Source organism: Mizuhopecten yessoensis, unplaced genomic scaffold (assembly GCF_002113885.1).
Source record: "Mizuhopecten yessoensis strain PY_sf001 unplaced genomic scaffold, ASM211388v2 scaffold10647, whole genome shotgun sequence".
Lineage (NCBI taxonomy): Eukaryota > Metazoa > Mollusca > Bivalvia > Pectinida > Pectinidae > Mizuhopecten > Mizuhopecten yessoensis.
The window spans coordinates 220,117-234,757 of NW_018408651.1; the positions used below are offsets into that span (position 1 = coordinate 220,117).

At 36.5% G+C, this 14,641-nt stretch overlaps 2 protein-coding genes across 7 annotated transcripts in view; one reads left to right on the top strand and one right to left on the bottom strand.

The window, feature by feature from the left end:
• LOC110461645 (alanine aminotransferase 1-like) overlaps positions 1-14,641 on the top strand; it is a 60,659-nt gene that overhangs the window by 15,974 nt on the left and 30,044 nt on the right. For 5 of the 6 annotated variants that reach the window (XR_002464161.1, XR_002464163.1, XR_002464160.1 and 2 more), the window contains exons 8-11: positions 1,629-1,762; positions 2,937-3,045; positions 3,259-3,324; positions 3,832-3,987. Coding sequence is in view for 2 of the 6 variants with exons in the window: in XM_021515202.1 (XP_021370877.1) it covers positions 1,629-1,762; positions 2,937-3,045; positions 3,259-3,324; positions 3,832-3,987 (465 nt within the window). In the remaining 4 variants the exon portion in view is untranslated. Of the gene's footprint in view, positions 1-1,628; positions 1,763-2,936; positions 3,046-3,258; positions 3,325-3,831; positions 3,988-6,478; positions 7,255-14,641 lie in introns of those variants that run through there. The other variant, XM_021515203.1, reaches the window with a different exon arrangement.
• Positions 4,093-9,798, bottom strand: LOC110461646. The gene is made up of 2 exons (XM_021515204.1): positions 9,715-9,798; positions 4,093-5,803 (listed from the first exon to the last, which is right to left on the bottom strand). Exon 2 carries the CDS (start codon positions 5,769-5,771, stop codon positions 4,563-4,565), a length of 1,209 nt encoding a protein of 402 aa, XP_021370879.1. The 5' UTR covers positions 5,772-5,803; positions 9,715-9,798; the 3' UTR covers positions 4,093-4,562.

A 14,641-nucleotide genomic window follows, 5' to 3' on the forward strand; every position in this document is an offset into this window, starting at 1 on the left:
ACCTGTATACTGTACACGTGTATCAATACTATATAAACTACCTGTATACTGTACAGGTGTATAAATACTGTGTTACCCTTAGTGTCTATACAGGTTTACTAATACGATATAATGAGATTAAGACCGACATAATAATAGGGGAGATAGGAGCAAGTTTGGCCCATTTTTATTAAAATCTGTTCTGGGAAGTATGGCAGCATGCATGTCTGTTTTTGAACATTATTTAATTTTCACTGTCGGAAGATCGGATGGCCGAACAAGCCCTGCCATGGGATAAGTTCGGACAGGCATTCAGGTTAATTTGGCCCCATTGGAATCAGCTTAATTAATTATGACCTCATAAGTATGCAACCGCCAATTTTACGACTTTTTATGTGTTACATGGGCCGAACTTGCCACCGTTTCATTGGCCGAAACTATCCGGGCCCAAATTGATATTTCAATAAATTCTTATCGTATAGCAATATGGTAGTGAGTGCTTGGCTTGGCTTTTATGTATATCATTTGAAGCTGTCAATATGTTACACGTTTGACCATAAAAAAATAGCAATTCCGTTTACAGAAAGTTCGCATAACTAGAAGCGAGATCATGATTTTATTTAGATACTACCCTCTCAGAAACAATTTTCTCATGTTTAGTAATTTTACATTAGAATTTTCCTTTCCCTTTTTTTCCTTGTGAACGCCCAGCCAACTTAACTGCTAAGTAAATACCAGCTCAATTTTTTTTTTATTAGGGGTGGCCGAACTTGCCCCTGTCTCCCGTATGTAGATTTTTTGGGATATTTGTTCTTGTGCATAACGTATATGATGGGTCGGTTGGCGCAGTGGATAGTGCACTCATCTTCACCAAGATGGCCGGATTCAATCCCGGTCACCTACCCAACCACACAGGTTTTCTCCCGATACTCCATCTTTCTCCTACATTAAGAATTAAATCATCTGCTTGCTTCCGTCAGGGCACAATTATTGTTGATTTTGACATAAATGAACTATCCATCGTTTCTTTTATGATTGGTGATGCATACATATATTATGTAAAGGCGATAACCAGACTTTCAAAAATGTTAATTATTTCGTTCATATTTTCAACAAATCAAAATCAAAAGCTGTATACTGTACAGGTGTACTAATACTATATATACTACCTGTATACTGTACAGGTGTATGAATACTATATATACGACCTGTATACTGTACAGGTGTGTCAATACTGTGTTACCCTTAATGTCTACACAGGTGTACTAATACTATATATACTACCTGTACACTGTACAGGTGTATCAATACTATATATACTACCTATATACTGTACAGGTGTATCAATACTATATGTACTACCTGTATACCTGTACCTGTATACTGTACTGGTGTATCAATACTATATATACTACCTATATACTGTACAGGTGTATCAATACTATCTATACGACCTGTATACTGTACAGGTGTATCAATACTATATATATTACTTGTATACTGTACAGGTGTATATACAGGTGTACTAATACTATATATACTACCTGTATACTGTACAGGTGTATAAACAGGTGTACTAATACTATATATACTACCTGTATACTGTACAGGTGTACTAATACTATATATACTACCTGTATACTGTACAGGTGTATCAACACAACGTGTATGCAGAGGGAGCAGCCTTCCACTCGTTTAAGAAGGTAATGACAGAGTTGGGAGGAGAATACAAGGACATGGAGCTTGCATCCTTCATGTCAGTTTCCAAGGGATACATGGGAGAGTAAGTTTTCCCTTGGAGAAAAAGTATATATTTGTAATCTCGTACACATATTGAGTGTAGGAGTGCTTGTCCAGATGATAACTTAAGAACAATGATCATGTCAAGTTAAAACTTAATGTTTGGGTGTCCTAGTGGTATCCTCCTATTGATTTTGAGCATCATCTGTCAGTGGTCAAGGTCACTGTCGCTAAATATATAATTCTGCTTGGTTGGACTTGCCGAGATGGTAATTTGAGAACAAATGATTAGACAAATTTCAAAATTGGTGTGTGGGTTACCCTACTTGACACAAAGAACCTATTGATTTCGGGCATGGTGCATCAGAGGTCAAGGTCATTGTTGTTAAAAATAAAGTTTAACCTCATTGCTGTTGTCCAGGTGATAACTGGAGAACTAATCAACATACAAAGTTCATACTTGGTGTGAAAGTTGCCCAAATGAACGCAAACAAATCTTTGAATTTTGGGTGTTAGGTCGAAGTTGCTGTTCGAAAAAAATAAATCCTTGTGTTTTTTTCCCAATAATAACTTATGAATAACCCTTGAAGATATACTCATCTGGTCTTTAGTGTAGCTTGTAAATGTATGATTGTACAATGTCTGCATTTCACAGGCAGGAAATAGAGAGTATGTCCACATCAATCGTTTGTTAACAGATTGTACAGATTTGTGCACATGTTTGCCGCCCTTCTCAAGTACAAATTGATGATGGGTCGATAGCATATTCCGCACAAGATTGTTTTGGAGGGGATGTACCTTACCGAGACCAGTCTTACAACAAGTTGCCATTTAGGGGGCTAATAATAATTGTTTTTATCAATTTTTTTCGCAACTTTTTCTTACACAAACACAATTAAAAAATTTAGCCCACTTTTCACATGTTGAGAAGTGTCAAAATCTCCCAGAACATACTGTAATGTGTTGTGGGAATTCCATCCTCATAACTAACCTATTATAATTTTATAAATGCACATGTGCTTGGGGCCGAGTTAAGAACGTAATATCAATCTAGTTGTGTTAATTGTTTAAGGTGTTAGATTTGGTAATGTTTCATTTCAAAAACTATTCATACCTAAAGTGAATATCCCATGGCATTAGTAATACCTTCATCATGTAGAACATCAATCATTATGTGAGAAGATTTAAAATCCAATATTTATTCATTTATATTTCAGATGTGGATTTAGAGGAGGTTACTGTGAGGTCATTAACCTTGACCCCGAGGTTAAAGTTCAACAACTGAAATCAATTTCAGCAAAATTGTGTTCTTCTGTTGCTGGTCAGGTAAAATTTAAAAGACAGTTTTTCATAGAATACATTGAAAGTAGAAGTGTGTGAGCCAAAATCAATTCACCGTGTGAATCAAATTATTAGATACATTAATACGTGTTAAATCATTTTTATATTGATGTTAGCTGATCTGACTTGTCTAACACTACAAACAAATGACAATGCTGACTGTGTATAGGTTACATTGATGGTTGTTGTTCATTACAGGCGGCCATGGATGTTGTAGTAAACCCGCCACGCCCAGGAGAGCCTTCATACGACCTGTTCATGAAGGTATGTTTGCTGGGTGTCTGCTTTCTTTTTTATCTAGATACTTTGATGGTAGTTATGCCCCTTTCACAAAATTTGTACAACTTAACCATTGTTATCAAAATTTGTAAAACTTATAGATGTTATCACCACACTTGGAAGTTATTCTTTTTTTTTCTTTTTTTGGTGGGGGGGCGGGGGAGTTATGTACCTTTTCTGATTTCCAAGAATATCCTACTTACCAGCTTGACCTATAAATATAAAACTTCACAGACGTGATTGTACGGTAGTTGCAAGATTGCAAAAGTATTTAATTTCAAATATCTGATGGGAGTTATGTCCCTTCTCTGATTTTGTGTGTGTTTGGGACAGGAGGCATCACCTATAAATGTGGCCACACAGTTCGATCCCAGTCAAGGATTACTCACACCAGCTTGATAACACATAGAGTAACATTTACCAAATGTTTTATTTTAATAACAAAAGATACAATATCTAAAATTCATAATGCAATCTACTTTGCTATTACAGGAGAAAAACAAGGTTCTGAATGATCTGAAAGTGAAAGCCAACATGGTGACAGAGACATTTAATAGCATGGAGAGGTTTTCATGTAACGAAGTGAAGGGAGCCATGTATGCATTCCCACAAATACATATGCCAGAGTCAGCTCTACATGCTGCTAAGGTAGGTCATCACCATGGCAACTGTTTTGACCAAAGGTATATAATAACTGTGATAACAGATGCCATGGTAACAGTTGACTTGACAGATAGGTCATCACCATGGTAACAGTCATCTCTATATTTGTAATCTCCATGAAATTACTCAATAACACTCTTGATAAACATTTTTGTTGACCTCATCCATAGGTTGAACATGAAGGGTGAGGGTAACACTTTCAAATTCACAGGACTAAAAAAAATGGTCAAAATCACTAAACTTAAGGGTGAACACATTCAAACACTGGACTAGAAATAGTAAAAAATGGTGATTCTCACTAGACTTAACAATGAACACTTTCAAAATCACCACACTAGAAAACATTGAACACAGTCAAACTCACTAGATATAACCAATGAAAACTGTTAAAAGCAGTAGGCTTTTAAAGCCCATCACTTGACTTCACTTTTTTTCCCACCACTTTATTGCTGGTTTATACTCTGTTTAGCCATGTTGAATGTAAACAGAAAATGAATGGCGGGAGATATAAATCCTAATGAAGATTATTTCGTGAGGTAATTTTCCCCCTGACTACACAGTTACTTCAAAGGCACACAGGGTACTTGCACTGCAGAGGAAAATTTAGGATGCTCACGTGCAGTGCTTGTACAATAGGCTCTCCCAGTCTTCCAAACATCTCTTACATCATCCAGGTCAGTTGTTCGGGTAAAGAAATGACTGATCATGATGTCTGGTTTTCCCTTAAAGTATTTAAAGGTCAGGGGTACCCCTGGTGATGAGATTGGCCTACAATTTTTATCGGTGACCCTGTAGTTGTAGAGTATATCCCCTAGTGGCTGATGTCTGTTCGGGAGGACATACTCCAGCTTCACTGTTATGTAAGTACCGCCGGTGGCATTAGACAGAAGTTCGCGGCATTTTGCTGAAGGAAGAGGACTCATCATCGATGTCTGTGTTGCCTGGTAACACGACAGTGTTTCCCCAGACGAAGTGGACTGTTTATTCATCCATCCATATTGTTCATTGACGAAAACGCTTACCACAATATTTGAAGACTGATCAGGGAATTTCGTTATGGTTTTGACATCCGTGATATTCAGCCACTGATCATCCGCCATGTTTGGAATGGTTGGAGATTTCATAAAAACATCGACTCCCTGGAGATAGCGATCTGCTTCCCTGCCTTCCAAGCCATGGCTGTCAAAGTCTATCTTTTCCTTGTTGAAGTTGATCTCCAGGTAAAACACAGCTGACGAAAGCCCTAATATCAGGATTGAATTAAAGATTGTTACACCAAAGATTTTTTTTCTCCATCCTTCTATTTCCCCTTGCCTTTTAGCCTGACAATATTTCACAGACATAATGACCAGAAGTAAAACAACTTCAACTAATGCTGATGTAGCCTTTACTATTTGTACAATGTTGGTAACGTCTTCCCGGCACGAGGCAATAACAAGGTTAATGAGGATCTGAGGCAGATCTTCAATAAACAGTGTTATCATTGTCATCACCTCTGAAATCTTAGATATTGTATCTAATTTCTCACTCCATCTCCAATTATTTTTTTTGTTCCATTTATATTCTAGTCTGTTAATAACACATTCTGTGATGAAGGTGACCGTCCCAATTATGCAGAAAACAAGTGTTGCCATTACAAGTTTTTTGTCATGAGGTCCAAAAACTAAACCATCCTGAGCATTCTTAATGTCATCGTAGAATACCCAGTCCATTATAAAGTCGAATACATCCCCACACAGGATCAGGATAGACATCAGTCTCCCGCACATCTTTGTATGTTCTATGATGCAGTTGACAGTTCCTGGAAAAAACATAAAGGAAACGTTTAACATTAAACAATAAGATTCGGATAAAGAAGTTTTATGTACAGTTTGCTTACAGCAGAAAAGAATATGATTGGCGGAGGAATATGTCTAATGGTGCACGAATGGTAGTGTACATCCGCCCAAGAAGTGTTCTTTGTGACGCCAGATACAAACACACATAAAATATATTTTTGAACAAACACACGTAAATTGATTTTTGAACAAACACACGTAAAATGATTTTTGAAGGATTACTTTTTCTTCAATCATTGTTTAGCAGTATCCTATAATAATGTTCGTTTTGCTTCTTAAATTGAGAATCAAACAATTATGCCAGAAAAAAATCACTGGTATGTAAATATGGTGCAATAAAAAAATGAGTTTCAGCTGCGGAACCTTAAATTACATGGCTCTTAAATCTGGCTTTGTTACTATAGCATAATAAACAGGTATGTAAAAAATGGTTGTATCATAATACTATTCACAAGGTATGAAATTCATCTGGCTGTATTATTATAATTTTCACTATGTCCAAAACAAAACTGTCTGAATCATTATTATTACAAGGCTTATAATAAAAATGGCTATTTCATGATATCCAACCGGTATGTCATAAAACTGGCTGTTTTACTAAAATTTACTAAAGTACCCTGTACTTTTTATTTCAACAGGATCCATGACTGGAATAGTCTGCCTGACAAAATCAAGGGTATAAAATCCATATATGCATTTAAGGCAGCAGTGAAGAAACAACTCGCTTTTAAATTTCAAAATTCATGCTGATAACACAATTATATGTGATTGCAGTGGCACAAAACAAGTAGACTTTGCTGGTAGGGGGATCCCCAACCCTAAGAAAACAAACTTTGTGTCACTTCAATCCACGTGCTGACGACATCTGTACCGTATTATTTTTGATTATTTTTAAATATAAATAGTTGGAAAGTCACGTTACATATTTTAAGTTGGGCTAACTATTTAGACCTGAACATATATATATGTGTGTTTTTTAGATTATATAGTCATTACAGAATTACTATAGGTACTGACAATAAAGTTAATATGTTGTCATTCATTCCCTCCTGCAAAAATCTTTCCCCGTGATCAATATAACATGGACCCCATTGGAAATAAGCTTTCGAGCTTTCATGGGCTATCCTCAGGTTTATAGATCAATGTTTGTGTTGTATTAATTGTATAAATATAATTACCTATATCTTAAAATCAGTTATGAATTTTAGTTTCATATATAATATAATATTTTAAGATAATACAATATTTTATTACTGACGATAATTTAATGCATGTAGGTTCATTAATAATTGAGCGTCCGGAGAGCTTGTAGGAAGGGGATGCCCCAATCACCTGCTCCTTGGACTGCCCCAAAAACCTGTGATATTCTGTTTAAATTTTTAGTAATATATATGTATGTTGTACTGTAATATGTATGTCAACTGTCATGTTACATGTCATGTCTATGATCTATTTCCTGAAATAAACATTATTATTATTAAGAGAATAGGGAAGTCATTAAAACTGTAATCCGAACTCAAAATCAACCTGTATCCCCGGAAACCCTATGCTTATTATTTTTGTCTGGCAGCAGTCAACATCTATCACGGAAATCATTTATGTATGGAGAAAACTTTACAATACCGCATCAACTGCGACATGTAGACACTGTGGGTTGGGGAAGCAAGGATATCGATGATTTCCTGTTCATGATAAAGTATATGTGTAGCGTTGACAGGTGTAATTACTGACTACAAAACAACAAGGTACACATTATAGCATACTAAAAAAACAACCTTCATATTATTAAGAAACAAGAGGCCAAGATGGCCTGTATTGCTCACCTGTTTCATTTAATTTTTACATGAAACTGACATTTAGGTTATTTTAGACCAAATTTGGTAACTAGATCACAAAACATTTTAACAATTCTTAAACACTTCTTGAGATATTGTTGTTTAAAATTTGAAATTTTGATTATAAAGCTTTAAACCCACGTTGACTTTCGACCCCGGCTAGCACTTTAAGTTTGCTTTTGACCTCATTACTGTAATGAAGAAAAGATTCACAGCTGGCCTACATAACATACCCAAGTATCATGACTCTAGACCAAATGGTTCTTAGGATATCGTTGTTTGAAGTGTTTAACATATTTGACACCTGTAACCTTGAAACTATGTCAAGGTCATTTTAATGAGGAGTATTCCATCCCAGGTACCTACTGGCCAAATATCATGACACTGGGCCTTATGGAACTTGAGAAGAAGGTTGTTAGAGCTTTTAACCCATGTTGACCTTTGACCCATGGGAAGCACTTCAAGTTTACCTTTGATATCATTACTGTAATTAAAAAAAAAAGATTCACACATCTGGTCTATATAATATACCCAAGTATCATGACTCTAGTCCAAATGGTTCTTCGGATAATGTTGTCTGAAGTTTTTAACAAATTTGACCCATGTGATCTTAAAAGTAGATCAAGGTCATTTCAATGAGGAAACTTTATAGCACTCCATCCCAGGTACCTACTGGCCTAATATCCTGGGCCAAATGTCGTGACCATAGGTCCTTCAGTTTTTCAGAAGAAGTCGTTCAAAAGAAAAAGTTAACGGACGGGCGCCGAAATATGGCCATGATGACAACCATGAAACAAATTTCAGAAGGAACTTTTACATTTGTCTAATTAATCATTTCAAGAACTTATATGATGTATGTAGGCTACTTTTATGTCATTAACAAACAGGAAACGGTCTATTTCAGAAGGCATCATCTTTCTTTAGTACTCTATCAGCTTTAATCAAGATTACAAATACAAAAATATAAAATCAACAAAACATACAGACACGTATGACCGGACACGTATGACCGGACATATTTCCTGTGTCGTGTGTCACTGCGATACTTTGATGGATTATAGAGTTTTAATTTCTAGGATTAATTTATTCTACAAGTATCTTAACAAAATCCAACAAAAATGGTATTATTATATGTATATTTTAGAATGAAAGAGAAAGTGCGATTCCGAGAAAATGCAATTTGACCTACATCTGTAGCTTTTGTTTTCTGGTTGTCTCCCTTGTCATACTTTATTTATATTTGAAAATAAACTTATAGAGATCTATTTGATTATTGTTTGATACGTTTTTGAGTTTGATAAAGCAGAAGTCTACTTTAGAAGTCTACTTTAAGTCGACTTAATTCATTTTAAAAGATTATCTCCAATTCTGGAAAAATAATAAAATCATAAAATCTTGAAATATTTAGCATTGTATTAATGGCTTTGATTTCATATCCTTTAAATCAGCTGTGATGATTATAACACAGCTAGGATTAGAATAACCAGCAGTCTGGCGGTAAAACGTGTCTTCTTATCGATGACAGGAGAGCCGGCAGCAAAATGATTTTTTTTTTGTTTTTATTGAAAGTGATATACCAACCATAATACTGAGAAATTTAAAGTGTCAGCTGCCATATCAGAGTTTATAAAAAAATATCAGAATTTGTTGAATTTCCCTTGCGCGACTCGGCGAGGCTCGTGAAATAAATGTTTATGAAATCCATTGCGTTCACGTGTCAAAAGTGATAAACAATTAACTAAGAAAAATAGGTGAGGACAGTAAATTGAAACCATTGTATTAATACAGACCAATGTAACTGACAGCATACTTCTACCACTCAAGTGAACCATTTATAAAACATTGAAACTGGAGCGTAACACACAGCTACAAATGTATGAACTACTGAGCAAGGAGGACACTGATGCCTAAGTATCAGCCTCGCCTGCTCTACGTTAGATTTAACTCAACATTGTCTTTGAATAGCACCACGAGGATTACGACATCTCTCTTTTACACGAATAGATAATAATATAGATGTCGAAAATAGGATTACTTACACGTATTGATGTATAACTGTGAAAATCCTGACAATGGCTGTGCTGCTACTTGCTGGCTAGGAATAACGGCTTTGGCGATGAACTTCTTTCTATTTTTAGCAATAATGAAACTGGAATTCCCACGCTATTTATGGTTGGGTATTTTCATTATATTTAATTACAAAGTACATGTTGCTGCAGATGTATTTAATTAGACACTTAATTATTTTTCCAATATCATTTTAAAACAGATGTTGATGGATGAAATTGTTTTGATAATTTGTTCATTCTATAAATTAATATGTCTTCGCTGTTTTCGTTTCGTTTTGTAGAAATTTTCTATTTATTTGAAATATGAAAGTGAAACTGCATTTCTGTAACGTTTCATTAGAACTGCATGTGGCTTGTCCCTCCATTCATACGTTGTTTTATATGTTTGAAAACTGAAGTATTCTTTGTTATATTTCTAAGCTCACGACAATTTTTAGCTCACCTGGCCCGAAGGGCTTATGCCGTACTGCGGCGTCCGTCGTCCGTAGTTCGTAGTCCGTCGTCCGTCCGTCAACGTTTTCTTTTGAACGACTTCTTTTGAAGAACGGTAATACCTAGGGTCGTGCTATTTGGCCTGTAGGTACTTGGGATGGAGTGCTACAAAGTTTCCTCATTAAAATGACCTTGACCTACTTTCAAGGTCACAGTGGTCAAATATGTGTAAATTTTCAAACAGCAATCCTAAGAACCATTACGACTAGAGTCATGATACTTGGGTATATTATGTAGACCAGCAGTGCGAATATTTTTCTCAGTTACAGTTATGAGGTCAAAGATCAACTTTAAATGCTAGTGGGGGGTTTAAATGTCAACTTTGGTTAAAATCTTTAACAATCTTCTTCTCAAGTTCCATTAGGCCCAGGGTCATGTTATTGGCCAGTAGGTACCTAGGTTGGAGTGCTATAAAGTTTCCTCATTAAAATGACCTTGACCTACTTTCAAGGTTACAGCGGTTAAATATGTTAAAAACTTCAAACAACAATATCCTAAGAACCATTTGAACTAGAGTCATGATACTTGGGTATGTTATGTAGACCAGCAGTGCGAATTGTTTTCTTTATAACAGTAATGAGGTCAAAGGTCAACTTTAAGTGAAAGTTGGGGTCAAATGTCAACAGGAGTCAAAGGCTTTAACAACCTTCTTTTCAATTTCCATAAGGCTCAGGGTCATGATATTTGGCCAGTATGTACCTGGGATGAAGTGTTTTATATTTTCCTCATTAAAATGACCTTGACCTACTTCCAAGGTCACTGGTGTCAATTATGTTAAAAACTTCAAACAACAATATCCTAAGAACCATTTGGACTAGAATCATGATACTTGGGTATGTTATGATGACCAGCTGTGTGAATTGTTTTCTTTATTACAATAATAAGGTCAAAGGTCAACTTTAAGTGCAAGTCGGGAGTCAAAGGTCAATATGAGTTAAAAGCTTAAACATTAAAATTTCAAGTTTCAAACAACAATATCTTCAGAACCGTTTAAGAGATGTTAAAATGTCTTGTGTTCTAGTTACCAAATTTGGTCTTAAGTTACCTATATGCCAGTTGCATGTAACAAAAGAAACAGGTGAGCGATACAGGCCCTCTGGGCCTCTTGTTTTAAAAAGTTATCGTTCTTTTTCCATCCTTTTCTCTAGTCGTCTAAGCAAGAAAAGATCAATCGGATAAAATTTACATTTGAAGAAAAACCATAATTATAGGTTTAATATTCGTACGATATGAGCAAACATATCTGATTAGGAAACTAGCGTTTGGGTGTTAACTCACCTGGCCCGAAAAGCCATGTGAGGTTATGCCGTATTGCGGCGTCCGGCCGTCTTTTAAACGACTTCTGAAAAAGAACTAGAGGACCTAGGGTCATGCTATTTGACCAGTAGGTACATGGGATGGAGTGCTATAAAGTTTCATCATTAAAATGACTTTGACCTTATTTCAAGGTCACAGGGGTCAACTATGTTAAAAATTTCAAAAACAATCCTAAGAACCATTACGACAAGAACCATTACGACTAGAGTCATGATACTTGGGTATGTTATGTAGACCGGCAGTGCGAACGTATTTCTTTATTACAGTAATGAGGTAAAAGGTCAGCTTTAAGTACTAGTCAGGGTCAAAGTTCAACATGGGTTAAAAGCTTAAAAAAAAATCTTTTCAAGTTCCATAAGCCCAAAGGTCATGATATTTGGCCAGAAGGTAGCTAGGATGAAATGCTATACAGTTTCCTAATTAAAATTTCCTTGACCTAATTTCAAGGTCACAGGGGTCAAATATGTAAAAAAAAACTTCAAACATCAATACATGTATCTAAATGGTCTGTCACACCATAACGTTCTGGTCAGCGTTCGATGAACGTTCTAAGAATGTTTAATCGTTCAATTTTCGAACGTTCTAGGGTGAGGTGGACACATCTGGCGTGTGACTAACGTGCGACTAACGCATGACTAGCGTGTGACTAACGCATGAGGAGCGTGTTACCAGCGACCAAGTAAGACACCACTGAAAACTATTAGCGTGTGCTGACGTGTCACTGGCGCGACGAACGATTAGTCAACGTTAGACGAGCGTGTGACTAACGTGTGACACACGCTGCGGGCGCTTGGGGTCCGTTCATTGGTCGTTGACAGGTCGCCAGTGAGTCGTCTACTGCAAAGCAAAGATTGTGAGCGATAAATAACATCCAAGTAACGACTGATTAACAATAGCCGAACGCGTGCAACGTCCGGCGAACGTTAGTACAACGTTCCACGAACGTTTTCTAGCGTTCTCCAGCGTTTCAGGTTAAACGTTGAAGAACGCTGGTCTCCATGAGAACTTTTGTGCCTGTTCAAAACTTTATTTTCGGACAAACGTTCTCCGCCGATCATCGACGATCACCGACGATTACCAGCGTTCACACAACACTCTTCAGGCGCTATTCCAGCGACCACGGACGATTACCAACGTTTCCTCAAACGTCATAAAACGCTGACCAGAACGTTATGGTGTAATGGCCCCATTAAGAACATTTTGATCTAGAGTCATGATACTTCGGTATGTTATGTAGACCAGCTGTGTGCATCGTTTTTCTTTATTACAGTAATGAGGTCAAAGGTCAACTTTAAGTGCTAGCCAGAGTCAAAGGTCAATGTAGGTTAAAAGTTTTAAAATTGAAATTTCAAATTTCATTCAAACAAGAGATGTGAAAATGTCTTTTGTGCTAGTTACCAAATTTGGTCTGAAGTTACCTATATGTCAGTTTCATGTAACAAAAGAAACATGCCCTTTTGGCCTCGTGTTTTTAATAGTAATTTATTAAAGGAATCATCATTGATTGAATTCAGACTATATATCTTTTTCCGGAAGTTCTCGGCATGGGAGGGGCCGAGGTGGCCAAGTGATTAAGGCGTCTGACCTTCTGCTACCACTAGCTCTCCACCACTGAGTCGCGAGTTCGAGACCTACGTAGGGCAGTCGCCAGGAACTGATCTTAAGTGGCTTTTCTCTGGGAACGTCGGCTTTCCTCCATCATCGAAACCTGGCACGTCCTTGAATGACCATAGCTGTTAATACGTAAAACCCAAACAAACAAGCATATCTTGGCATGGGTAATAATTATTTTGGATATCCATCGTGTGTTCGCCAAGAATTTCGACTTTATAGGGTGAGTTAGACAAAAGAAAGGTCAAGATGAGGGATGAACCGTTTGATTACAGTAGACACCTTAAAGGGATTTCAAGTTTATTCAAAGTGGGTACATTGGTCGGGCACAGCAAGAGAATAAACCCAGTGAAATCGAGGTCCAAATGTCAAGATAATTGGTGGACGATTTGATTTCTGACAAAGACAGGCTTCATTGATGTCATTCAAGCCACTTCATTTCTTAACATACATAGATTTTAATCAAATTTCATACAGCGAGCGGTCTGTTACGAGAATATTTTGAAGCAGGTAGACATGTAATATTTATAGAAAAGCTTTGTCAATTACTCAATTGATGTCATTTCTCAACGCATATTGATCAAACGTCATCCAAGTGGTCAATGACGAGAATAACGGATTAGTATTGGATTGCAACTGTCTTCAAACCTACTCGTGTAGCGACCATCTACAAAGGACTACATGTAGTAAGGACAACTTCAAAACACCCTATGCACTTGCAAAAGGTCTAATAAGTGCAACATTTTAAATAGTTTCGCCCTGACGGTTAATTTTAAACCGTTCAAAATATCTTTATGAAACTTTCACTGGGTGTGCATCACCTACAAAACAAAAGTTATGCAGTAGTTTACCTTAGTTAGGTAGCCGGACCTTAACTTCAATGTGAAAGATCAATAAATGCACAGTTTTTAGTAAAGACTTTTCTGGGCCGTAAAAATGCATACCGTTAAAGATATCTTATTTAACTTGAAGTATATTTGTATTGCCTAAATACAATGTGCAGTGTATTGTAATAAAGTCATTGTGACCTTCAGCTGTTATGTCAAATAAGTGCAACATGTTGAGTTAAGTCTGGTCCAAGTCGTAATTTTTAAATTGTTAAAGATACCTTGATGTAACTTGAAGGAGACCTGTGTCATCAGTAGAAGAATATACAGTGCAACGGAAAAATTGCACATAACACAACATTTGATTAAATTATTTTCGAGGACATACATTTAAAATCGTTGGAGATATCTTGATCGAACTTGAAGTATATATGAGTTTCGATTTTTTTAACTTTCCCTTACATCACTATTTTCACAAGTTGCCGTGTTTACATGCGGCAGTTGATAAATATTTTTGAGATGTCGACTACTGGCGAGATGCAGGTTGACGAAGGTTTCGGGGAAGTTTTGTGGTCGTCATGGTTTATATTTACATTGGACGTCCTATTAACAGCTAAGGTGATTTAAGGACGTGGAGTGGTCGCTATAAC